Here is a 25,876-nt window from a genome sequence, read left to right as displayed (position 1 = left end):
GGAGGGACAAAAACTTTGTGAAATGTAGCAAAACAAGACCTTTAAAATAATGCAAGGCCAACATGAGAAAGAAGTTGAATACAGTTTCACAGAATATATATATATATATATATATATATATATATATATATATATATATCTGTCTGTGTATAGCCGAAGCTCTGTATTAAAAGGTGATGTATGCAGTTCAGTTTTAGGTGGTGGTGCTGAAAGAACAGCTCCCTTGCTGCTTGCATAAGTCACTGCAGAGATTTTAACAAGAAAGGAAAAAAGTAAATACAAATACATGAATACAGGATAATTGTCCTGTTTTCTGTACAAGCGCGCCTGATTGCGAACTGACGTGAAAAAGTTGTTTGACTTGCATGTGTGAATTTCCTTTCCCGTTTTAATTTCTTTCGGTGCTCCTGCCACTTGAGGGCGACAGAGAGCGCAAGAGAACCTTTTCTGCGAGGGGAACGGCACGAAGTAGAAATGACCGGGCGTAAACATGGCGTCTGCCTTGGACGACGATGAGATTTCCAATGATGATTACTATTCCCTTTTAAACGTTCGCAGAGAGGTACGTGGCAGACTCATGACGCAAATAATGTTTTGTACTGATGCATGCATTGGGTACTCTTTAGTTTCTCTGAAGCTGATAGCCAACAGTTGCTCGTTGAATGAGATGTATGTGACAAGGTAAGCTAGCCTGTGACCCACGACATTGATTAGTGTGGACTGACACTTGAGTTAGAAGTCGAACAAGACTCTTTGTGGATTATTGAGTTAAAGCTTGGTCAGCGGGAATCGTGTTTTGTGGGAGTACGGTAGAAGAATTTCCTCTTACTATGATAATCTGGGGGCTAATTGAGTAGATAGTTTCAGTTATCATGGATGGCTAACTGGCTAGTGCTACAACTCCAACTGTTAAGCTCCAGCATGCAGTTCATGAGCTTACAGAGTGGATGTGATAGTTTATCTGTGATGTCAGAAAGTGTTCGTTCATGCTCCTTTATTTGGTCAGCTTCAGGGGAATACTATTTTTGACAAAACCAGATTAAGGTTTGACACATGGTCACTGTGTTTTTTGTGGTTAGAGATGTGATTCTTTCAGAACACTGTAATTACTCACCTTGTGTGTTTATTTTCTGGCAGGACAGCATGACCCGGTGACTGTCTGTATACTCACTACTTAATATCAGATCTTTATTTTTTCAAATAAAGTATTATGAAATGTGTCCTGACATTTCTTCTATAGTATAACCTGTTGCATTACTAAGAATCTACATGTACTACGACATACAGAGCAAATTATATTTGTCTTATGAAGCAATAATTTTGCAAAAACAAAAAAAAATTAAAGTATGTTGATAAATATTATCTAACATAGAAAGCTAATGTATTACTGCTAATTTGACAACAGTTTTGATCATCATTATACCAAAACTCTTATTTTTAAAAGCAAACTGTCATTGAAAAGTTAAATAAATACACAAAATTGATATCAAAATATTGAATTATACATTAGTAATATGTTTCTAATTACATTACAAACCAGCCAGGTCATACTATTTGGGAAAAACTCAACTGAAAGCTTGAGGTTGCAAAGTTGCTACTTATTGGCGTCACTAAGATGATACTTGGATCAAAAGTCTCATTTTGCTCTTAAACTCTGTGGTCCGCTTTAGGCCACCCAGGAGGAGCTGAAAGCAGCTTACCGGCGCCTGTGCATGCTCTATCATCCTGACAAACACCGCGATCCTGAGCTAAAGCGACAGGCTGAGGCTCTTTTTAACCTTGTACACGAAGCTTATGAAGGTAGGTCAATCTTGCAGTAGTATTTTCTCTTCAGCTTAGCCTAAACTAGCTTAACCTACATTTGGCTGTTTTGATTTACATACACTTTATATAATTCTCGAGTTGTTGATTTATCTTGTTCTAGTGCTTAGTGAACCACAGGCACGAGCTATCTACGACATCTATGGCAAGCGAGGGCTCGATGTGGACGGATGGGAGGTAAGTATTATAGATGTTGTAGTGGCAACAACTCTCCAAAAGGGCAAAAAAAAATAAATGTGTCTAGGAATAATAGTCAGACTACAGGCAAGAGAAGTCTGCCGAAAACACTATGACAATATCTTTATAAATTTAAAAAAAATACTGCATATTAAATTTCATTTTAAATGCCACTTGTACATTGTTTGCCACATATAAACTTGTCCAAATGCCAACAGAAAATCATTTCGTTTTTTTAAAGATTGTAGATTTCTACTTGGAGAGCTTGCACCTAAAATTTAATTAAGGTTTTTAGATATAAACAGCTCACCTTCAGTAATAATAGACGTTAAAGGACATTACAAAACTTATTTTCACTTTAAGTAAATTGCCTGCAGAAGTTGGTTTGTATTGCGAAGAAGGATAGCTACCGTTCAGTAAAACCATGACTGTAATTATGAACAAGGTTTCAGTATGAGCTCTCTTTTGCAGCTCTGGTAAATTTTGACATATTTATTTATTTATTTATTAATAAGAAATATGAAGACGGTTTTATTAGAATAGAAGCTTTAAATTGCATCACTTTTTCTTCAAGTTAATTAGCACTTAGTTTTTGCTTGCACTCGCTTTGAATTCAGCTCCTGTCCTCTTCCTCCAGGTGGTGGAGAGGAAAAGAAGTCCTGCTGAGATTCGGGAGGAGTATGAACGCCTTCAGAGGGAGCGAGAGGAGAGAAGGCTTCAGCAACGGACCAATCCAAAGGTGTGTTTACACCAAGATGAAAAGCCTCACTTTAACTGTTGTAGGTTCCTTTGTGTGCAACACTAATCTATAATCACTTCACAGGGGTCGATAAGTGTGGGCATTGATGCCACAGACCTCTTTGACCGGTATGAAGAGGACTACGAGGATATGGTGGGAAGCGTGCCACACATAGAAATCAACAGGATGCATATATCGCAATCTATAGAGGTACATGACTGGCCTATTTGTTGTCTGTCTTTGGCTGTCAGGAAGGCTTTTGATCCTGGTTTTGCTCTCAACGTTCCTCCGCAGGCTCCTCTCACTACAAAAGACACGGCCATTTTGTCCGGCTCCCTGTCTACACACAACGGGAATGGAGGTGGCACCATTAACTTGGCTTTGAGAAGAGTCACCTCAACTAAAGGGTGGGGCGAGGTATGCTTCACTCTTTCTGTTTCTGGTTATGTTTGTCACAAAACAGTTTTCTACCTGTCTTGTAGGAAACATTTGAAGGTCCGGAGTGATTTTCGTTGTCTGTGTTTACGCAGGTAGAGTTGGGGGCCGGAGACACTCACGGACCTCTCTTTGGAATGAAGATATTTCGGAACTTAACGCCTCGATGGTATGTTTAGCAAAGCAAAAATCCTGTTCGAAGTCGAGTCACCGCAGCTCCAACGACCTTTTGTTTTGCTTTGTCTCAGCTTTGCAACGGCTCAGTGTGGGCTCCAGTTTTCTTCGCGGGGCGTTCGTCCTGGGGTGACAACGGTGCTGGCTCGCCACCTCGACAAGAACACTATGGGCTATCTGCAGTGGCGCTGGGGAATCCAGTCCTCCATGAACACCAGCGTAGTGAGGGACACAAAGAGCAGCCATTTTACCGTCGCAGTCCAGGTTATTAATACGCAATTTAATTTACCTATAAGAGTGTATGCATGTGTGTTGAAGTGCAACAGATTGGATTTTGGGAAATAAATCATTCCTGAGCCTTTCTCACCTTTTAAAGTGACTTTTTACAACTTTATTAAAAAAACAAACTGAAAACTCTAAAGTAGCGTGGCTGCATAAGTTTGCACACACCCTGAAACTAAACTTTGCTGACGCAGTTTTGATGCTGTTGTAGCACTCTATCAGCATAGCACATCTTGACTTTGTAATATTTGCCCTTTCTTCATCCAGTCTGTCAGGCTGTGAGGCATCTCCTGTGCCCAGCCCTCTTCAGATCCCCCTACAGATCCTCAGTCGACAGCCTGAAGCTCTCTACTCGGGAGCCCGAAGCTCTCCTCTTATAAGAGAAGAAGAAAATAACTGAAAAGAAAGAAACTGATTTCTAAGCAGAATATTAAGGCAGATAAATTGTCCACACTGGGAAAGCAGCAAATCTTCTCGTAGATTGTTTCTGTAAAATAAGTTTTGTTGTTGGTTTTAGTCTCCTCCTCCTGGTCAGACCACTTTTTTGTCCTCATCTGCTGTGTGTTTGGCGCCACCTTCTGACTGTGGTTGTTGTTGTTGTCCTACCAGCATTCTGTGCATACAGATCATGATAGTTTTATCTCACAGCCTTTGCAGTAGAGCAGATAGTGGAGTGCTCTTGTAGATATGCATTAATTAGACTTGACTGATGCTCTGTCGTAAAATAAAAATAGTCTTCAAGGCAGGATGATGCTGCCACCACCATGCTTTGTTGTGTTCTTTGTGGTGATTGTTGCCTTTGCACCAAACAAACATTTTGGAACCAAAAACATCAGACTTTGTTTCACAAGCTTTTGGGAGACGTGAAATGTGACTCTGCTAAATTTGGCTGGGCCTGGATCATTCTCTTTGTTAGAAAAGGTTTCCATCTTGCCACCTTATCCATTAGCCACTACATAAGAAGAATATGACTTGTGCTGTACAGCAAGTACCTGCCAGAAATTCCTGCAGCTTCTTGCATTTCGTTGCAGGTCTCTTGGCTGCCAGTTTTCTCCTCGTCTTTTCATTAATTTTGGAGCCCATCCAACGCTTGCCTATGTTACCTTTTTATAATATTCTCTCTCTTTCTTCACTGTGTTTTGTGAAATGTTCATCGCCTTGGAAACCCCTCCCCTGACTAATGACAATGAGATCTCTCCGATGCTTTGGAAATTCTCTGCGAACCGGTGGTTTTGCTGGAATAATCGACTTGAGAAAATGTTAATTAAAACCTACTGGAGCAGCTGAACTTTATTTGGAGTTAGTCGGAGATCCTTTAAATCATGGCAGGTGTGCTCTGACTCCTATTGAACATGAATTTTAATGTGGTGGTTCATTCTGAACACAACTACTTCCCCTGTTATACGAGAGTGGCACACTTATGCAACCTGCTCATCCTGGAGAATATCTCCCAAAAAGTTTCAGTTTGTGTTTAGTTGATTTCTTCAGGTTATTCGGTGATTATAAAAGCTTTTTATTTCCTCCAGAATCTACAATCTCCTGTTAAAGTGGTGCCAAAATTCAAACATTTGTTCTTTGTGTCTCTGCAGCTTGGCATTCCTCACACCTTTATGATGATGAGCTACCAGTACAAGTTTCAGGATGAAGACCAGACGAAGATTAAAGGCTCAGTAAAGTATGTTGTCAGAGCTCACTATATGTGACGTAATGCAGTTGTAAATTCACGTGAAAGGTGAGAAAATTACTTTCAGAACCTCATGAAGAAGTCCCAGCAGATAAGTCGTTTTTGTTTTATAGATGATCTGGATAGTTCTCTTGTACTCTCTCTGCAGCAGAATTTTGCGACTGCAAAAGATGTCAGTGTTCAAGTAACAGAAAATCTAACCCTCTCACAGACAGAGATGAACTTTTAAAAAGTAAAATGCCATCCAAGTTGAACTAAATCCACTTTTTGTTGCTGTTGTTTGGGACTAAACTTTACGCCAGAAATACAGTAATATACAACAACATCAAAAATTTTCTCCCCCAAATAAAAAAAAAAAGAACAGTTTCCTTTCAGCACTCGCCAGGCAGGACACCACAAGGTGGCGCTTAATGTAACTCTTTCCTCTGTTAAGTCTATTTCTGGGGTCTTCAACCTCTGGCTCCGGAGCTGCAAGTGGCTCTTCAGACTTTCCATAATGGCTCTTAATAATTTTGGCTTAAAATGATAAATATCAAATTAGTGTTTTCTAAATACATATAAATGCAGTTTTGTGCTGTTTTTTTCAATTTTTCATAATTCCATTGAACTTACACAACAGAATGACACCAACAGTACCAGTAAAAATAAATTGTATCCATTCTGTTTTTGCAAAGGTTCTCTTTATTTTAAACCCCCAAAATTTAAAAACTCAAACAAAAATATATGGTACCTTTTTTTAAAAAAACATAAATAAAATTACACTTTTCCAATTGTAGATATTTATTAAAATAAAACGGATTTTCTCAGAAGGTCATATAACATTTGCGGTCCTTGATGAGTTTTAGCTGGACAAAGAGTGAAAATTCCTCCTTTGGATTATATGGCAGCAGACCGCTGGTCTACCGGGATTATTAGATTCCTGTTGATGCACATATTTACCTGTATTATTATAATTTATATGTCAAGGCAGAGTGTGAGAATATATTATGAAAATTTTGCAGACTTATGATTTGAAACAACCTGAGAAAGGCCTGCTCTTAACAGCTAAGCATCAACTACTGTTTTTCTGTGTAGATTTAAAAACCATCTTCATCATTTAGTTTTCTGTTTTGGTTCTTAACACATTGTATTGACGTTTGGGTGAAGGATAAACTCACCATTCTTGCCCCACTCAAAAAGATACAATATCTACCCGGTATTCATAAATTGTTTGTTGCTTATGCAAACTTTGAGTTATATTTGTGCAATTTGATGTGGGGAAAAACCCTGAATGACCTTAACTATAATCCTTTACCCTGAAGGCAAAATATGTTATTGATTCTCCGACAGATTTTCAGGTTAAACTGTCTGGAGCCTCGTTATAAATATGACATGTGGGTTCATCTTATTAATTGGAGTATTGTGTGAAATTCAGTTTATTACACCTAGTAAGATATTTTAATCATTTATTTCTATTAATTTCAATGGTTATGAAAACCCACAGATCAGTCTCTCATAAAATCAGAATAAGAGAATTGATTAAAGAAATGTCAGCTTATTTTAATTGATGTAATGTTCAATCCTCTCAAGTTATTCTTGTTGTTTTTGCACTTTTGTGCCACATTTTTTCCTTCCACTTAGCTTACTAATATATTTCATACATCCCTCTATGAAAAGATACCTGTTGAATCTGTATCGGTTTCACCTTTTGAATTAAATTACTGGACTAAATGAACTTTTCACTGATTTTCTGGTTTACTGAGATGCACCAGTAAACCAGAGCAAGAGCTTTTGTTTGGAGAATGAAGTGCCAGTAGCTTTTTGCATAATATGGGTGACAAGTTGTCATCACATCGTTTCAAATGTTTTACCCAATAACTTGCACTCTAAATCAGAGCAGCCCACATGTGGTGAGTTGGTAACTCTGTTGTAATGTGGCAGATCGGGTTTCTTTGGTACGGTGGTGGAGTACGGCGCTGAGAGGAAGATCAGTCGGCACAGTGTGGTGGGGGCCACCGTCAGCGTGGGAGTCCCGCAGGGCGTCTCCCTCAAGATCAAGTGAGTGCAAAACCCTGCTCCACTTTCTTTCATTCCCACCTGTTGTTTTTCCAAATGTTGGTTTCTTCTATTTCACTGTGCTGTTACCATGGCACCTGAAAGCGTAAAGTCAAAACTGTCAGTCAGTGAAAGCATGTAGATATTTCCTGTTTCTGCCTGCGCTGGGAGTTGCTGTGATAGATTTTGTCTAAGTTTTGTTTTCCAAAGGATGTGTGGAATTACACATTGATTTTAATTTGCTATCTATGTTTCGATGTCCTCGATGCAAACGATAAAATAATTTCTCCAACTTCAGGCTGAACAGAGCCAGCCAGACGTATTTCTTCCCTATTCACCTCACTGACCAACTCCTGCCAAGTGCAATCTTCTACGCCACGGTTGGACCTCTGGTTTTCTACCTCGCCATCCAGCAGCTCGTCATTCGGCCCTATGTGCGTGCCCAAAAGGAACAGTAAGTAACATTCCTGCTTGTCATCCGAGCAGTCTTCTTATTGGAGAGGACGCTCTCCTTTATTGCTATGGCCAGATTTTATGGCCTCATTTTATTTCTTCATTTTGTTTTATTCAGAGAGTTGGAGAAGCAGAGGGAGAGTTCAGCCTCTAATATAGCAAAGAAGAAACAGGAAGCAGAGGCAGCTGTGAGTATTTGACAGATTTATATGTAGTTGTGGTTCGTGTCCAGCAGCATCCATGGTGGGGTTTGAGATTAGAGATGTTAATAAATGTGTCTGACTGCTGAGAATTATTTTGCCCATCAACAAGTAAGATGAGCGGATGAGATCGAATTGGATAACATGCAAAGAAGCAATGGAATTTATTGGCCGCATATCTTGATGCCTGACTTCTGGCTTTCGTTTTTTTCCACCTCTGAAGGTTTTGCTCATGCAGGAGTCTGTCCGAAGGATCATTGAAGCAGAGGAATCTCGAATGGGTAAGAACATTCATATTTGAGCAGTGATTTGAGTCTTGAATTTTCAGTTACACTTTATTTCCCGAAAGAGTTTTTTTTGTTTTTGAAGACTGGAGTCAGGCCCAAAAAAATAAACATTCTTGCTGCTGCGGCACTCTTCATGTCAGAATATTATAAATTAATTCAGTTTGGAAATTGTTCCCTGACAGCATCATACAGCAGCACACTGTAATGTTGTCGCTGCTCCTTCTTTATTTAGGTCTCATCATCCTCAACGCTTGGTACGGCAAATTTGTGACGGACAATAGCAGAAAGCACGAGAGGGCAAAGGTCATCGATGTGACCGTGCCACTTCAGTGTCTGGTGAAAGACTCCAAACTCATTCTCACTGAGGCCTCAAAGGTAAGAACTGTGTTTCTATGTGGGAACCTAAAGCAAAGCAGGTTCAACAACTACTATGTTTTAGTATTTACTGGTGCAGCTGATGGTGCATTACTTTGAGTTGTCTGTTCAGTCAGGACTCCCTGGCTTCTATGACCCCTGTGTGGGGGAGGAGAAGAGCCTGAAGGTGCTGTATCAGTTCCGTGGAGTCATGCATCAAGTCCTGTCAGGAGACACAGAACCACTCAGGATACCAAAGCAATGTAAGTTTTCCTGGATAGCACAACACAAAAGTATCTGTGTTTTGTTGTTGAAGGAAATTGTATTGAAGAAATTGCCAGTTGTAATTTCTCTCTCCTTCTTCTCATTCCAGCTCACAGGATTGATTCAGACACATAGAAGTGCTTGTTCTGACCAAAACAAAAGACTTGTCTCTAGACTGTTGGACAGAAGATGAAGAGACCTATGTTTTAGATGCGACTTGGAAATCAGTCTTTGTTACTCAGAGATCATGAATTTACCCGTTTGCCCTGATGTTCATTTAAATATTGAGAGTGGAATAAGATGACAGACTGGATTTATCAGAACCAGTATTCAATGGACGGGGTTTTGGCCTGCTAAATGTGTCAAAAAATCAGCTGTTCTCATCATAAACCTGAGTTCTGCCCTCGTTGGGATCAGTTTGGTTTTGGGGATGGCTTGCAAATTTTGACAGAGTTCTGTGTACTTGAACAAAAACTGCAGTGCCTACTGGATCGAAGACATGAAAGAATCTCTGTTTATTTGCCATATTATTAAAATCATTTTCTCTCATTTTGCTCAAATTTACATTGAATTTTTCTTTGTTGTTATTCCATATTTTTCTATGAGAAAAGACTGCAATTACAATGGGTGATTTGAGTTGGGTTTTGTAAGTCAACAGCATGAGAGCTTAAGAATGCAACATCAATTGCCCAAAACGGTGCAATGCACCATGGGAGTTTAAGACAGTAGAGGCGGGTTGGTGGGTGGGTGTTTGGTGCAGTTTGGTTTTCGTAATCGATAGTGATGGAGAGATGAAGTTTCATGATCCACTGAGGCTTTGAGCTGACGGGCCACAATCCTTCATATGCTCTACTCTGCAACATCGAGTGATGATGACCTCATGTGTGAAGCTTTAAATTGAATGAATGATTTTTGTGATGCGAATACATAAATTCTGAATATTGTCTTAATCTATTTTTATGAAGCAGTGGCTGTAGATAAAAAGGAAAACCTTGAAGCAAATATGGGAAAAGGTTGTGATGTAAATGGACTTGTGTTATTTTGTTACCAAAATGTCACCAGGGACAAAATTTTATTTATTTTTCCCTAAATATAAAAAAAACTTTTATTGTTCTCAGCTTCAGACAGTTTCTCTGTTTTGAGATGTTTACGTCTGGTATAGAAAATACTCTTTCAAAGATTATGGATGTAACCAGAAAAGCATCAGCAAATTTGTAGAAGTTGGGATAAAACATTTTTTATCCTTCCCAATATTCCAGGGGATTCTCCAGTCCACCAATGTTACTGCATGGTTGTATGCTGTCTTGTCCAGTTTATTAGACATTTTCGGAATCCTTAGTCTATTGAGTATTTCAGTTGTTAACTCATGTCCTAGATACTGTTGAGAACGAGAATCTCAATCGATGAATCATAATTTGTATTGACACTCGGAGCATAAAATCAGCCAAGAAAATCATTCAGACTTTACTTATTTTATTAACTTTCAGCGCTGAAAGGAGACGCTTTACCATTACATCCGAGGAGAGTTTCTAAAAAAGTCTGTGCAGCGTCTGAGGAGAAAGAGGAGGGCAGCTGATTATATGGACGGAAGACACTCCCTCAAATCATACCATGTCTCTGTGGCCTGATAAGTTTCTGTTTCTCGTGAGAAATGGACCTTGGTGTCTAACAGAATCAAAAATGTAACTCTTTACTATGGGCCCTTTGTCTAACAGCGTGTGACTCTTTCTCGGCCTTGGTAAAGCATCTCAACACATAATAGTAATCATAATGATTTAACTAATTTACTAATCTCAACAATACCAATGGGCTAAAAGAAATGCATTTAGGCAAAATGTATGGAAAAATTTGTATTATTTTTTGACTTAACAAGCTCCAGTGACCTCTGTGTTGGTCAGAGAGACTCAAAACATGCCTTAATTAAAAGTCAAGAGGGTCTTGTTTAAGAAGATGCCAAACACTTTATTATAGGCCTCAGACAAACATTGATACCATGAGCCTAAACCAGACATACACCAGTCTCAAAAAACATAATTTTTCCAAAGGGGTTGTTACACTTCATGAGCAGACAACTATGACTAAGCAACAACTTTGGAAGCGCTGTCATACCAAGTCATACCAAAAATATTAGATAATATTTTACAAAAAATATTGGTCAAGCTTTGCAACCCTGCGATGGACCAAACTTGTGCTTTGCGCCTGCGCCTTCACAGCATCCCCCTCTGGATCGCTTTTTAAAAACAAAAAAACACTGCCATAAATATTGTCTATCGCGGCAGCGGCTATCCCACCCCATGAAAGTAGGGTGACACGCCGTGGTGGGCGTCCCTTATTTTGATTTCTGAAAGGTGGCAACCCTAACCAAAATATGAACTTTTTAACTCTGACTCATGGATTAGTAGCTAGGAACCTAGCTTGCCCGGAACCTTTCTCTAAGGAGCCGTTTAAGACGGTATTTCCGTTTAAGAAAGGACCTAAAAAGCATTCGTCGCGTATCTAAATATGCACAGCATAGTGATACCCATCCCGAAATTAAATCGGACGTTGCAAAGATAACGTGGGTGATATTTGGGTAAAGGAATCGAAACGAATAAAAAAATAAGGCCAAAACTATATATATATATATATTTTTTAGTTTGGAGGGCTGTTAGCTTTTATCTCGGGTTTAACGGCACTTCCGTGTTTGTTATCGAGTGACACTTTCTCTTTTGAAGGCGTCTGCTGCTGATTTAGTCAGAAGTCAGCTCTGTAAAACACACCAGACTTGGATTTATCCTAAACATGAAGAGGAAGACTAGACCCATAATGGGAACTTCATACAGCGTCAATTCTCCTTCGCCGATACGGAGTTCTGGTGAACCTGTAAGTTTTATTAGAGAAACTGAAACACACGCAGCCACTCACCACACTCAAATTACTCATCACATGAAAAATTCTGACTTTTTATTTCTGGGATTGAAGTCATAAAAAATTCATGTTAAAACTTGATTGTACTTTGGGCCGAGGTATTAAAGGGACTTTCCCATCAGTGGTATGTGTGCGCATGTGTCATTGTGGACGGGAAGGAGCTTCAGTTAAAAGTCCACAGCTTCAGTTATTACATTTAAACTAGAAACTAGAGATCAGACCCGAAATCTGGGTGTAGTGATGGACTCTGACCTGAAGCTTCAGAGCCAAATAAATACAGGTACCCCTGAAGAATATTTCCAGGATTAAAGGTCTAATGTCTCAGAAAGATCTAGAGAAACTCATCTATGCGTTTATCTTTAGTTGCATTGATTACTGCAGCAGTGACCTCACAGGTCTGCTTGAAAAATCAGTCCTCAAGCTGCAGCTGATCCAGAACGCCACTGCTGGCGTTATCACTACAACCAGGAAGTCAGACCGCATCACCCCGGTTCTAAAGTTCTTCCACTGGCTCCCTGTAGCTCAGAGAATAGACTTTTAAATACTATTATTAGTTTATAAATCACTGAATGGCTCAGCACCAAAATACAATAAAGATCTGCTGTTGTTGCATCAACCTTCCAGACCTCTCAGGTCTTCTGGTTCAGGCTCGCTCTGCATCCTCAGAACCAGAACAAAACATGCAGAAGCAGCATTCAGCTGCTATGCACCACAAATATGGAACAAACTTCCAGAAAATTGTAAAACACCCGAAACACTGAGTTCCTTTAAACCTAGATTTAAACCTGTCCAGAGTTGCTTTTGAACCATGATAAATGAAAAATTGACCAACATGTTGATGTGTAACAATGGCACTTGGCAAAATGTAATGTTTATTGTTTTCTCAGTTGTTGACTGTGTGGTGTCTTCTGGTGTCTTCTAAGACTTTGTATATTTGTGTTTGTATTACATAAAGTATTTACTATGCTTCGCTCTATAAATAAATGATTAAAAACAACGAAAAAATACATACAAGTAGAAAATAGGAATTATTCCCATTGAAGCTAAAATGATACAGAATATTGACTATTAAGAGATAATGTTACATTTATGTATTATTTTAACTTTGAAATACTTTAAAATCCTACACAACAAACACCAATTTCAGTAGGTTCAAAGGAAATCTGTTCATTGCAAAAGCTTTACTGTGCTACTCTGTGCTATATACAGCTGAAAAAAAACTGAATTTTCCCTGGCTTCTCAATAAAAGGAATTTTAAAATCTACGAATAGTAAGCTGTAAAATTTAATGGTTTCAAAAATATAATTTTGTTGTACCTTGATGGTGGTAACATTTCAATGACTGCTGAAAGCAGGAAAAAAGTTTGAGAATAATGAAGTGTAGTGGGAACAAATGTCTTACCACTTAGCTCAAGTCTTGCACTATTTTTGTTATCAGATTTACCGTAACCATCACATGGCCTGGAGAATGAAGCTCTGGCAGAACCTGTCTGTCCTGGTTGTGAACCTGCGTTCACAAGTTTTATTTTAGTATTTATCTTTAGTATTTTGAAACAGAAAACTTATGTGAGATATAAAGAAAAAAAAAAGTAAATCAAGAAAATCTTACTACGACAATTGACTTTTACAGACAGATGAACTATCAGGAATAGTAGGTCAAGAAGACTGAATCCTGAGATTGAATCAAAAAATGGTTCAATGAAGAATCTCCTTAAGGCTGTGTACATTTATGCTGTCAGATAATTGCAGCTTTTTTACTTCTAAAATTTTTCCCACACATATTTTGTTTTGCAGTTGAATAGTACATCACAAATGTTGTGTTTAGGTCTCAAATGATTTGTCTTCGTCACATTTTTTTCCTTTAATTGTGATGTTTATAAACACTTAGCATTTTGACGGGGTTATGTAGATTTTTTTATACACGCTGTATCGGTTATACCTCCAGGATTAAGTTGTTACTGCCCCAATACACCAAAAAACACTTTTTGAGTCTGCAATACTAAAAACTTATACATTCTTAATCTAATGTCTGTTTGAAATGTAGAAAACTATTTTAAAAAATATATTTTGTTCTTATCAGGTCATCCCTCTTCCTTTGGACATACTGGAGGAAATCTTCCTAAATCTGCCCCCCCAATACGTGGTGTGTGTGTGTCGATTAGTGTGCCGCCAGTGGAAAGTTGTGGCCGACAGCGAGTCTTTCTGGAGAGAAAGATGTAGGAGAGAGGGATATCACCTCCGTGATCCTTCCAGAGTAGCCAGCAACAACTGGAGGTTGTTTTACTTCTTGTGCAAGAAGAGGAGAAATCTCATAAAGAATCCAAGAGCAGAAGGTGAAATTACCTTTACTTAACATTACACAGTAGCATTATTTTCTTGCTATGTTTCAGAAAATCCAAATACTCATCTTTTGTTTTCTTAGATGAATTTCAGGGTTGGAGAATATTGGATAACGGTGGGAATCAGTGGAAAATAGAGGAACCTATGGTGGAACATTCAAATCCAGCAGTAAAGAAAAACTTTGTGACCTCCTATAGGTGAGAATTCACTAACACTAGAAATGTTTCATGTGTTTATACAATTGAAGTTGTAATTACTAATTAAGTGAATTAAATCTGTTGTCTGCAGTTGGTGCAGAAAAGAGCAGGTGATTGATCTGATGAAGGAAGGTTACAGCCCATCATTTATGGATGAGTTCCAGCCGCCTATCCGGATATCTGACTGGTGAGAAAAATGCACACAAATTATTTATATTTTTTTCTCAAAAAGTTCTCAAAAAAAAGGAAAACTTCAATTCATAGTTGTCCATTGTCAGGTACGCACCCCGCTGGGATTGTGGAAGCATCTATCAGATTTCTGTGCAGCTACTAGATCACGAGCAAGACATTCTCCAGGAATTTAGTCCTGAGCTCCTTTCCTTTCCTCAGTGGAATGACCAGCAGTGGCATCAAGTATGTACATGTTACAAAGATCAATGCAACTGCAGAGAAAAATAAACTCACGTTACTGATGTTATTTCTTCTTTCAGATGGAGTATGTGTTCAAGGACTACGGACCAGGAGTGAGATATGTCCGTTTCACCCATGGTGGCAAAGACACACAGTTCTGGGCAGGATGGTATGGCATTCGTGTAACGGAGAGCTGCGTTGAAATTTGTCCAGCATTGGACAGCTAGCTTATTTACGCAACTGTGCTAGGAAGACAACTCTGAACATCTTTGAGTACTTGAGTTAGAAAAAATATTATCATTGTGGCCTTCTAAGCTATTTTGCCTCATTCTACAATCTACTGACAAAAACATGTAAGTCAAGAAGGTTTTTATTCTTATATTATTTCCAGATGCCAAATGTTTAATTATTCTGTTAAATCTTCCCTACACATACCTCAAAATATGTTTAAATTGTACAAAGACGCTTTGTTATGCGCATAGTATAATTTGGATGTAAAAGCAGCCAAGGTTTTCTTTTACTTGTTTGTAGGTTACTCTAGTACTGGGCACACTGTGCGTTTTCCAAAGGCTGGAAAACACACAAAACTATTCATATACACATTTAAAATACTTTCTCAATGCTTGATGTAAACGCAACATGCAGAAATCGACAGGTTGTAGGTGTTTAGAAGGTCAAAGGTCAAGTTAACATGCTTAACTACTGCTGAACTATGTCAACTTACTTAATCAAACGTTCATTAGTCAATTAAGCAGTCTTGCCTCACTTACTAAGACAATGCAATATAAGTAGTTGGAATTGCTTCATGATTGTTTAAATGTATGTATCTTACCTGTTCTGGAGGACAACACCACTACCTTTATTCCTCTTCTAATTTGCACATTTATTTTTTAACCAACTGTTTTGTCTGAAAAGCTACCATTTGCTGCCACTTACATGTTAGCTGAATGTGTATTCATGTTAAGATGCCTCCTATGTATGTGGTGTTATGAATTAAGAATAACCTCAAACTTTGCACTTTATGTAAATGCATATTCTTGGTTTGCAAAAAAACAAAAAACAGCCTCATTTTATGCAGCCTATCCCTTTAAAAAATAATTTTGTTAAAAATTCTGCTGTAATTTGATATATCTATTGTTAACATATTTCTGATGTGATGAATATTTCTACCACATCCTTGTAAAAAAGTGGACCAGAGTAGGGTAAGATATCTACAATGTTAAAAGTTCATTTTTAAACCTGTGTGTAAAGTGTTCATGATTACATTTTTCGTGGCAACACTGTATGACAAATATGAGCAAGCAGAGTGTTGACAAAAGCTTCCGATTCAATAAATGCTTTTGGTACATTGACCCATCCTTGTGGTTATTGTACTTTTCCATAACATACTGATTCTAAAGTTTCTAAACGGTTGTATTTTTTCCGTGTCATCTGTATCTTTAATTTGTTCTACTTTAAAAACTACAAGTATAGACATTTCAAACTTGGACTGGATTATTCTAAACTAGTAGCAGATAAACAAATGTGTCGCTCTGAAGTGAGAGAAGTAACTGGTAACGCATTATTTATGCAATCAGAAACATTGTTTTGCCTCTCCAGTGTCACCATTTTTGATTGAGGTTGCATATGTGGCTTACGTGACTTTTTTTTTTTTTTACACACAATATATTTTCATTTATTTTCAGAAGATGGGGGGACTGGTTGACCTTTGGACCTTTACACTTTCATTAATATCTTCAAAGCCAAAGCAGCACAAACGAAATTTTTTGCTGCACAAATCAACACAAACATAGCTGAGTTGATTGACACCCATTTTGTCTGATTTGAAGATTGTGGGGGGTTGGTTGACCTTGGATGACCTCTGGAAACATTTCTTTATATCTTTAAAATGATAGTGGCACAAACAAAAATTTTTGCTGCACAAACCAGCACAAACGTAGCACAAACGTTTGACACCAATTTTGTCTGATTTGAAGAAGGTGGGGGGGCGGGGGGCAACTTCACTCAGGTCTCCCGCGCTACTCACAACCGAATGAAAAAACTACAGCTCTAGCCCCGCCTCCTACTACCTTACATCTCACACATGCGCAGTATGCTACTGACAACTTAACATAAACTTCCATAGTCGTCGTGTGAATTCAACATAAACCTGAGGTGCGCTTTTATTTGAAAGGAGACTATAAATGTAAAGGAGGGCGCCGTAAAGCCTTGTGCAGTCGCGCACGGCAAAATCGAGTGCAGGTTGGCTTTACTGTCTTTTCCGAAGAGGCGGCTATCTGTACCCGTGTAAGACAGGCAGCTGTCTACTAAAACCACACGAGACTCTGGTTCATCCCGGACATGAAGAGGACGACCAGAACCATAATGGGAACTTCATACAGCGTCAACTCAGCTTCGCCGATACGGAGTTCTGGTGAAACTACGAAGCTGAAGTTGGTTTCTGATTCGGAAATGGCTAAAGGCAGGCAGCGGCTCTTCACCTTCGCCGGATCAGAGTTCTGGTGAACCTGTCAGTTTGTTTGAGACTGAAACACACGCAGCCACTCACCACATCTCTGTATTCAAATTACTGGTAACTGCGAAAAAATACTAGGGACAGGAAAAAAAAAAATCTCACTCTCACTTTTTAGGACTAAAGTTTGAATTGAGTTTTGGTTAGGCTGTAGAAATCAATGAAAGTCTATGGAAAATCCCCGCAAAGATAGCGAGACGAATGTGTGGGCGCTTGTCAATGTGTCACTGTGGACGGGAAGGATGTCCAGTGATCCGTAACCATGTAATGGATCTAATGAGACCTCTGACTAAGAGTGCTCAACTCCTTTTCCAGGGAGCAGGGATAATATTCCAGTAACATTTTCTTGATGTTGTCAAGCAATTCTAATCTGCACCATTTTCTTTCGCTGCTAAATATTAAATTGAACAATTTTTTTTGTTTTTTTGTTTTTGTCTTGTCAGGTCATCCCTCTTCCGTTGGACATACTGGAGGAAATCTTCCTAAATCTGCCCCCCCAATACGTGGTGTGTGTGTGTCGATTAGTGTGCCGCCAGTGGAAAGATGTGGCCGACAGCGAGTCTTTCTGGAGAGAAAGATGTAGAAGAGAGGGATATCACCTCCGTGATCCTTCCAGAGTACCCAGCAACAACTGGAGGTTGTTTTACTTCTTGTGCAAGAAGAGGAGAAATCTCATAAAGAATCCAAGAGCAGAAGGTGAAAATTAAAATGTATTCAATGTTACACCGTGGTATTATTTTTCTGCTATGTTTTAGAAAATCCAAACACTCATCTTTTGTTTTCTTAGATGAATTTCAAGGTTGGAAAATACTGAAAAACGGTGGAGATAAGTGGACAATAGAGGGATCTAGGGCGCAACATTCAAATCCAGCAGTAAAGAAAAACTATGTGACCTCTTATGGGTGAGAAATCACCAGCATTAGAAATGTTTTCATGTGTTTATACAACTGAAGTTGTAATTACTAATTAAGTGAATAAAATCTGTTGTCTGCAGTTGGTGCACAAAAGAGCAGGTGATCAATTTGATGAAAGAAGGTTACAGCCAATCATTTATGGACGAGTTTCAGCCGCCTATCCGGATATCTGACTGGTGAGAAAAATCAACATGAATTTTTTCTGATTTTTTTTTTTTTTTTTGTTCAAACAAAAAGAAAACTTTAACTTATATTTGTCCGTTGTCAGGTATGGGGCGCGTTCGGATTGTGGAAGCATCTATCAGATTTCTGTGCAGCTACTAGACCGCAAGAAAAATGTTCTGCAGGACTTCAGGCCTCAGGACGTTACTATTCCACAGTGGAATGATCAACAGTGGCATCAAGTATGTTACAAAGATCAATGCAATGTAGAGGAAAATAAGTTCATGTTACTGATTTTATTTTTGTCTTTCAGATGGAGTATGTCTTCAAGGACTACGGACCAGGAGTGAGATATGTCCGTTTCACCCACGGTGGCAAAGACACACAGTTCTGGGGAGGATGGTATGGCATTCGTGTAACGGAGAGCTGCGTTGAAATTTGTCCAGCATTGGACAGCTAGCTTATTTATGCAACTCTGTTAGGAAGACAACTCTGAACATCTTTGATTGAAGAAAAATCTTAACCTTTTGGCCTTCATAGCAATTTTCCCTCAGAAACATCCTGCAATGTACTGACGTAAAACATGCAAGTCAGGAAGGTTTTTATTCTTATATTGTCTCCAGATGGCAAATTATTCTGTTAAATGACTCCTACACACATGCCTCAAAATATGTCTAAATCGTAAAAAGAGATTTTGTTATTCGCAAACGTTTTGTAACTTAGATCAAAAATCAACCAAGGATTGTTTTTACTTGTAGATTTCTACGTCTGTTACACTAGAACTAGACACACTCACACACTGTACTGCTGGGTTAACTTACTTAATCAAAAGTCCATTCATCAATTAAACAGTCCTGCCTCACTTAATAACATAACCAATGAAACTGAAATTGTTGGAATTGCTTCAAGACTGTGTAAATGCATGTATCTTACCTGTTCTGGAAGACAACGTGTTTGTAAACACAGATCTCTACAGTGTTAAATAGTTATTGTTTTTGAAACCTTTTTTTTTTATGTGAATAGGGTGTTATTCTTGTGGTAACACCCTACGAGAAATATGATCAAGCAAATTTGGTGGGAAAAAACCTTCCGATTCAATAAAAGTTTTTGGCATATTAACCCATTGTTGTAGTTATTGTTTTGTTCCAAAACACACTTGATTCTAAAGTTTTTAAACAGTTGTATTCCGTCAGTATGATGTGTATGAATTACGATAAAAATTCAGTTATCAAATGCAAGTATCACATAAGATGGTGTAACTTATTTTGCAAAAATGATCATTTAGCATTAATTTATCTTAATGCTAAAGTCTTCTGACTATTTTATGAAATAGCAGATTTTTTTTCTGTATATTTAAATACATTTGAAAACAGAAGTTTACACACACCTCATAAAGACACCCTTTATTTTCTGACTATCTGAAGTTGAATCAAACTGAACCTCTTGTTTTAGGTAGAATTACTTAAATTATTTCCATTCGCTAAACGTCAGAAAACTTTGCAAGAATATTTTTTAGAGATTTTTTTGTAATATTCAAATTCGGAACTTTACATACATTTGGCCAATATCATGGATATTTGTCTTTTAACTGAGTGACTTGGATCAAAAACCTGTTGGGTTTCCTTAACTTCTATCAGGCAACCTGCACACACATTTTCAGATCTATCCATAACTTCTTCATAGGATTGAGATGGCCACATCAAAACACTGACTTTGTTGTCCTTAAGCCTCTGTATAACTTGGGCTGTAAAGACTAATCTATGCACACACTTTAACTTCCTGTCTGTTGAATTTAGATGTTGCTTCAATATTTCTACATATCATCTATTTTATGAATTGTTCCGCTGCTTCCTCCAGAAAAACAGTCCCATTGCATGATGCTGCCACCTCCCTACTTTACAATAAGCAGGGAACAAGCATCCCCATTTTCCCTCCAAATGTAATGTTGGTCATTATGGGCAAACATTTCCACTTTAGTCATCAGACTAAATGAATGTATTTGTCCCTCTGTGCATTTGCAAACTGCAGTCTGGCTTTTTACATTTATTTTTAAATTTAAGGCTTCTTCCTCACTGAGTGGTCTTTTAGCTCATATTGGTGCATGAGGCGTTTTACTTAGGTCAGCATCTTCACAAAGTCTTTGGTTTTTGTTCTGTGGTCCACTTGCACATTACTGACCAAAACTCGTTTATCTCTGTGACTCAAAGTATCCTGCAACTGGAGGTCGTTTTACTTCTTCTGCACGGTGAGAAGGTGAGAAGCTTTAAATTTAACATAATGCTGTGCAATGTACAAGAATTTAGAAAAAATTAAAGATTTAATAAATATACTACGGCAATATTCAAATGGTTAAAGTATTCAAATTTGAATAATGTTTTTAGGAAAACAAAACTGGTTAACAAAATATCATTATCGATAAAAAGTACATTTTGAGCCACATATAAACTACTAGGTGGCAATAATGCACATAATATGCTTCTTGAAAACCACCAATAAAAAAAATCAAGAAGAAACTTTTTTTTTTTTTTTTAAAGAAGACGTTTTAAGCTTATCTTGCGGTGCAGACAGGAGCCCCCTATGAGACTGAGGAATCTTTTTGTTTTGCAGTATCTCACAAAAGTATTGCAGTCCCTTGCAGTAAATTAGCAAATACACCCCAGGAGTGGTTGTTTCGGGTATGGGCTACATAGTAACAGCCTAAGGTGGCATATCTCATCAAGGGGCAGCATGAGACCCTTTCCCCCCCATTCCCTGTCCTCCACCACCACCACCCACCATCTGAATGACAATGACTCGTGCATTACCTCCCACAAAGCCCGCCTCTGGTCTGCACCACTGAAGTGCTCTAAAACAGTCTAAAGCTGCCCCCCTGGTCTCTATTTAATGTACAGTCACAAATATCTTTTAAAATGCACACAGGTAACTGTGTGCATTTACCTGCATCTTCAGGTAAAGGCTTTAAAGAGCCTCAGCAAAGCTTATTTCTACATTCTCTTTGATGCAGAAACTGGTTGAAAATCTTTCTATTAATTGGTTATTTTGGCATTTGTATTTTTATAAAAATAGTCTAAATAATTCATCCATCCATTTATTTTCTATACACCCTTGTCACTACTGGGGTCGGGAGGGGTGTTGGTGCCTATCTCCAACTAACGTTCTGGGCGAGAGGCGGGGTACACCCTGGACAGGTCACCAGTCTGTCGCAGGGCAGTCTAAATAATTTGAATGTAAGTTTGTCTGTCTTTCCATGTAACAGAAAGTTTTTGTTGATGTCTTAGAAGGGATAGAAGGAGATGAAATATTTTATCTGTTCTGCTTTTGAATTTTGCACACGTTTGTGGTGCATTGGCATTCTAAAGAAAAAGATATAAAACTTCAGATATCTCACTAACGAGATATTATGGAGAACCCTTGCAAAAAAAAAAAAAATCTCATATTATAGCAGGAAGGGTTTCAGCATTCAAGATGCCATACGTACTGTGACGTATCGCAAAAAAACAAACAAAAAAACAAAAAAATCCCTAATCTCCTCTACGAGCTTCCGTACTTCCGTGCTAATCCACGTTTTTATGAACCATATCGAAATAGATAAAACTAGCAAATAATTATTCGATTTCTAAAGAAAACTAAATTATTTAGTAGAATTTGATTATAGTAGGTATGTTTGTGACTGTGTGCATAATATAGAAGAATGGCATACAAAATTGTGCATAAGCACGTATGTGTTTTTACGTTTGTATGTGTGAGTGTATGTTTAGGTAGAATTTATGGTAGGATATGGATAAATATTTAGACCATCACGAACCACACTCCATACCAGTAAGTGGCGGTAATGCTACTAACAGTTTGTTGCCAACCGCCAGTAAAACCGATAATAAAAAGAAGAAGAAGAAGATAAAACTACACAACGTAGTTGAGGAGTTGTCTGGAAAAGGTAACGCTAAAAATGTTACCTGTTTCCGTGTTTATTCTCTTTTTGAATTTAGAGGGTTTTTAGGTTTTTATCTCGGCTTTTACTGCACTTCCGTGTTTGTTCTTGAGTGACGCTTTCTCTTTTACCGCGGTGTCTGCTGCTGATTCAGTAGACAGACCTCCGTAAAAACACATCAGGTTTGGACGTGTTTTTGGAACGAAAATGGGAACAAAATACAGCGTAAACTCATCTTCGTCGACACGAAGTTCTGGAGAACCTGTAAGTTTGTTTGAGACACCGGAACACACGCCGCCACTCACAACAGCTCTTCTGAACTGACGTTACTCATCATTACCACATGGGACTTAGGGCCACTGACAATAAATGAATGAATAAATTCTCATTTTTTGTTTATGAGATTAAATTCAGAATCTTCTCCCGAGGCCCTGATCTTCATCTGTGGAGCTCGCCACACAAGGAAAAAGTCACATTAAATCTTGTTTTTGCTTTAATAATTAAAGCGTAAATGTTGTCCCAGTGTGTGAGCCGACCTGTGAGAAATACGTTATTGCTAATAGAGATATTCTGAGGACTTTTCCGTCCAACAATATCAGCCAGTGGTATGTGGGCCACTGTGGACGGGAAATACCTCCGTTAAGTGAGTCAGTCTCTCTGGTTCAGACTTCTCCGCCATTTTTCCAGGCAGCAGAGACAATAATATTCCACAGTAACATGTTCGATGGAAAATATGTTTAAAGCTCTGTTCTTTGGTCCTGCTCTGCATTATGAAGCCTCCTTATAAATTGGAGGATTATAGACTTGTAAAATGGAAGATTGTGGTCACATTGATAACATAGACTATTCAGTGATAATGTTACGATATTTATCTACTATATGCAACAAACTCATTTTTAGTAGACGTTTTAAAGCAAATGTGTTTTTTTTTTTTTGCAAAAGAATTATTGTGTCAAAAACACAGTATGCGAAGAAAACTGGAAATGAATTTTAAAATCTAAAATAGTAAGATGTGAAATGTAATGATTCCAAAAATGTAACTTTGCTGTACCTAGGTGGTGCTAAAAAAAAAAAAAAAATTTTAAAAGTAATGAAGTGTAGTGGGAACAAATGTCTTCCCACTTAGGTAAAGTCTGTTATCAGGTTTTTAACCATCACATGTTCTATGGACTGAAGGTCTGGCAGAACCTGTCGGTCCTGGATGTGAAGCTGCTCTCCCTACGGGGGTTTGCACACCAAAACCAAAGGAGTTCAGGAGTTTTGGTTTACTATTTTGCAATTGTGAAACAGAAAATTTATGCGAGATTTAAAGAAAGAAAAAGTAAATCAAGAAAATCTCACTACGACAATTGACTTTTTACAAATAATCAGATGAACTACTTATGCTTGGCAAGCAAGGCATGATTGAAATCGAATTAAAAAAATGGTTCAGTGAAGAATTTCCTTATGACTGTGCGCACTTATGCTACCAAATTATAGCAGCTATTTCACTTTTTTTAGCTTTACCTTTGCAGTTGAATAGCACAAGATAAATATTGCGTTTAAATCTGAAATGATTTATCTTTGTCCCATTTCTTTCCATCGTTGTGATGTGTATAAACACCTAGCGTTTGGAGAGTGGTCTGTGGACCTTTTGTATCCGCTGTATAGGTTATACCAAAAAAATAAGTTAATTGGAATTATAATATACTTTTTATTTTATTGAAGATGTGTTCAGGATACAGCAACAGACTTTCAAAAAGAGGGATGAAGATTGATAAAAAAAGGAGCACATATTATAAATAAAATAAACAAATGTTGCAACTAATTGAAACTTCCCAGGTTTAATCTAAATTTCCCACTTAAGTTTTAGCAATTGATGAGTGGACATTTATTTTGTGTACTTCCAGGTTGAAGTTGTTACTGTCCTAATACACTAAAGAATAAAAAAAGAAATAATAATAATAAAAAAAACTTCTTGTGTTTTTCTTGAAGATTGCAGTCTGCAGTACAAAGAAAATCCATAAATCCTTAATCTAATGTCTGTGAATGAAATCGAACAATTAAAAAAAAAGTTTTTGTCTTGTCAGGTCATCCCTCTTCCGTTGGAAATATTGGAGGAAATCTTCTTAAATTTGCCCCCCCAACACGTGGTGTGTGTGTGTCGATTAGTGTGCCGCCAGTGGAAAGATGTGGCCGACAGCGAGTCTTTCTGGAGAGAAAGATGTAGGAGAGAGGGATATCACCTCCGTGATCCTTCCAGAGTACCCAGCAACAACTGGAGGTTGTTTTACTTCTTGTGCAAGAAGAGGAGAAATCTCATAAAGAATCCAAGAGCAGAAGGTGAAAATTAAGAAAGTATTTAATGTTATGCAGTAGCATTACTTTTCTGCTACATCTTAGAAAAGCCACAGATACTCATCTTTTGTTTTCTTAGATGAATTTCAAGGTTGGAGAATACTGAAGAACGGTGGAGATAAGTGGACCATAGAGGGATCTAAGGTGCAACATTCAAATCCAGCAGTCCAGAAAAACTATGTGACCTCGTTTGAGTAAGAAATCACCAGCGCTAGAAATGTTTCATGTGTTGATTCAACTGAAGTTGTAATTACTAATTACCGGTAAGTGAATACAACTTTTTGTCTGCAGTTGGTGCACAAAGGTGCAGGTGATTGATCTGATGAAAGAAGGTTACAGCCCATCATTTATGGATGAGTTCCAGCCGCCTATCCGGATATCTGACTGGTGAGAAAAATTAACATGAATTATCTAGGATTTTTTTTTTCTCAAATAAAGAGAAAACTTTAACTTATATTTGTCCGTTGTCAGGTATGGGGCGCGTTCGGATTGTGGAAGCATCTACATTATTTCTGTACAGCTATTAGATCACAAGAAAAATGTTCTGAAGAACTTCAGGCCTCAGGACGTTACTATTCCACAGTGGAATGATGAGCAGTGGCATCAAGTATGTTACAATAATCAATGGAGCTGCAGAGGAAAATAAGTTCATGTTACTGATGTTATTTCTTCTTTCAGATGGAGTATGTCTTCAAGGACTACGGACCAGGAGTGAGATATGTCCGTTTCACCCATGGTGGCAAAGACACACAGTTCTGGGGAGGATGGTATGGCATTCGTGTAACGGAGAGCTGCGTTGAAATTTGTCCAGCATTGGACAGCTAGCTTATTTATGCAACTCTGTTAGGAAGACAACTCTGAACATCTTTGAGTACTTGAGTTAGGAAAAATCTTAACCTTTTGTCCTTCTAAGCAATTTTAACCCAGACATTCTGTAATGTACTGACAAAAAATGTAATTCAGGAAGGATTTTATTCTTATATTATCTTCAGATGGCAATTTTTTTTATTATTCTGTGAAATGACCTCCACACACATGCTTCAAAATATGTCTAAATCGTACAAGGATGCTTTGCTATGCATAAAGTGAGTTAATTCTTTTTATAACTTGAATGTTAAAGGTTTGCATTTAGTTGTTTGTAGATTTCTCTGTTACTAGAACTGGACACACTGACGTACTCCTGAACTTTGTCAACTTACTTAATCAAAAGTCCATTTGTCAATTAAACAGTTACTAACACAAACAATGCAACATAAATAGTTGGA

At 38.0% G+C, this 25,876-nt stretch overlaps 3 protein-coding genes across 5 annotated transcripts; all 3 read left to right on the top strand.

Annotated features, from left to right (window-relative positions):
* The first annotated feature begins 436 nt into the window (after positions 1–436).
* Positions 437–9,466, top strand: dnajc11a (DnaJ (Hsp40) homolog, subfamily C, member 11a). Its single transcript, XM_015043516.1, has 16 exons — positions 437–562; positions 1,671–1,800; positions 1,925–1,998; positions 2,636–2,737; positions 2,822–2,947; positions 3,032–3,154; positions 3,268–3,341; positions 3,421–3,610; positions 5,218–5,303; positions 7,233–7,349; positions 7,645–7,800; positions 7,918–7,987; positions 8,223–8,280; positions 8,519–8,661; positions 8,774–8,903; positions 9,014–9,466. Exons 1-16 carry the CDS (start codon positions 491–493, stop codon positions 9,037–9,039), a joined length of 1,677 nt encoding a protein of 558 aa, XP_014899002.1. The 5' UTR covers positions 437–490; the 3' UTR covers positions 9,040–9,466.
* Positions 9,467–11,342: 1,876 nt separating this feature from the next.
* On the top strand, positions 11,343–25,862 carry LOC106954140 (F-box only protein 6-like). Of its 3 annotated transcripts, XM_015043436.1 has the most exons (8): positions 11,343–11,502; positions 11,619–11,766; positions 13,891–14,143; positions 14,233–14,347; positions 14,439–14,534; positions 14,626–14,761; positions 18,660–18,844; positions 25,475–25,862. In XM_015043436.1, exons 2-7 carry the CDS (start codon positions 11,686–11,688, stop codon positions 18,804–18,806), a joined length of 828 nt encoding a protein of 275 aa, XP_014898922.1. In that variant the 5' UTR covers positions 11,343–11,502; positions 11,619–11,685; the 3' UTR covers positions 18,807–18,844; positions 25,475–25,862. The 3 variants fall into 3 exon arrangements, with proteins under 3 accessions (XP_014898922.1, XP_014898914.1, XP_014898918.1); XM_015043428.1 differs by lacking the exons at positions 18,660–18,844; positions 25,475–25,862 and adding an exon at positions 14,839–16,110 and having other exon boundaries at positions 11,353–11,502; XM_015043432.1 differs by lacking the exons at positions 11,343–11,502; positions 18,660–18,844; positions 25,475–25,862 and adding an exon at positions 14,839–16,110 and having other exon boundaries at positions 11,520–11,766.
* LOC106954164 (F-box only protein 6-like) lies at positions 22,176–25,862 on the top strand. The gene is made up of 7 exons (XM_015043449.1): positions 22,176–22,280; positions 22,429–22,538; positions 24,344–24,596; positions 24,691–24,805; positions 24,903–24,998; positions 25,083–25,218; positions 25,290–25,862. Exons 2-7 carry the CDS (start codon positions 22,482–22,484, stop codon positions 25,434–25,436), a joined length of 804 nt encoding a protein of 267 aa, XP_014898935.1. The 5' UTR covers positions 22,176–22,280; positions 22,429–22,481; the 3' UTR covers positions 25,437–25,862.
* Positions 25,863–25,876: the final 14 nt, after the last annotated feature.

The sequence above is a fragment of the Poecilia latipinna genome, unplaced genomic scaffold (genome assembly GCF_001443285.1).
Source record: "Poecilia latipinna isolate Pla-1442-1.1 unplaced genomic scaffold, P_latipinna-1.0 Scaffold36, whole genome shotgun sequence".
NCBI classification, from domain to species: Eukaryota; Metazoa; Chordata; class Actinopteri; order Cyprinodontiformes; family Poeciliidae; genus Poecilia; species Poecilia latipinna.
This window is presented reverse-complemented; position numbering and strand designations above follow the sequence as displayed.

Bases quoted from the DNA above. Each gene is read 5' to 3' on its own strand.
- dnajc11a (XM_015043516.1), top strand. From the start codon at position 491: ATGGCGTCTGCCTTGGACGACGATGAGATTTCCAATGATGATTACTAT. The intron at 563-1,670 runs GTACGTGGCAGA...GGTCCGCTTTAG, and splicing joins TTTTAAACGTTCGCAGAGAG to GCCACCCAGGAGGAGCTGAA. The intron at 8,904-9,013 runs GTAAGTTTTCCT...TTCTCATTCCAG, and splicing joins ACTCAGGATACCAAAGCAAT to CTCACAGGATTGATTCAGAC.
- LOC106954140 (XM_015043436.1), top strand. From the start codon at position 11,686: ATGAAGAGGAAGACTAGACCCATAATGGGAACTTCATACAGCGTCAAT. The intron at 14,348-14,438 runs GTGAGAATTCAC...TGTTGTCTGCAG, and splicing joins AACTTTGTGACCTCCTATAG to TTGGTGCAGAAAAGAGCAGG. The intron at 14,535-14,625 runs GTGAGAAAAATG...GTCCATTGTCAG, and splicing joins CCTATCCGGATATCTGACTG to GTACGCACCCCGCTGGGATT.
- LOC106954164 (XM_015043449.1), top strand. From the start codon at position 22,482: ATGGGAACAAAATACAGCGTAAACTCATCTTCGTCGACACGAAGTTCT. The intron at 22,539-24,343 runs GTAAGTTTGTTT...TTGTCTTGTCAG, and splicing joins CACGAAGTTCTGGAGAACCT to GTCATCCCTCTTCCGTTGGA. The intron at 25,219-25,289 runs GTATGTTACAAT...TTCTTCTTTCAG, and splicing joins ATGATGAGCAGTGGCATCAA to ATGGAGTATGTCTTCAAGGA.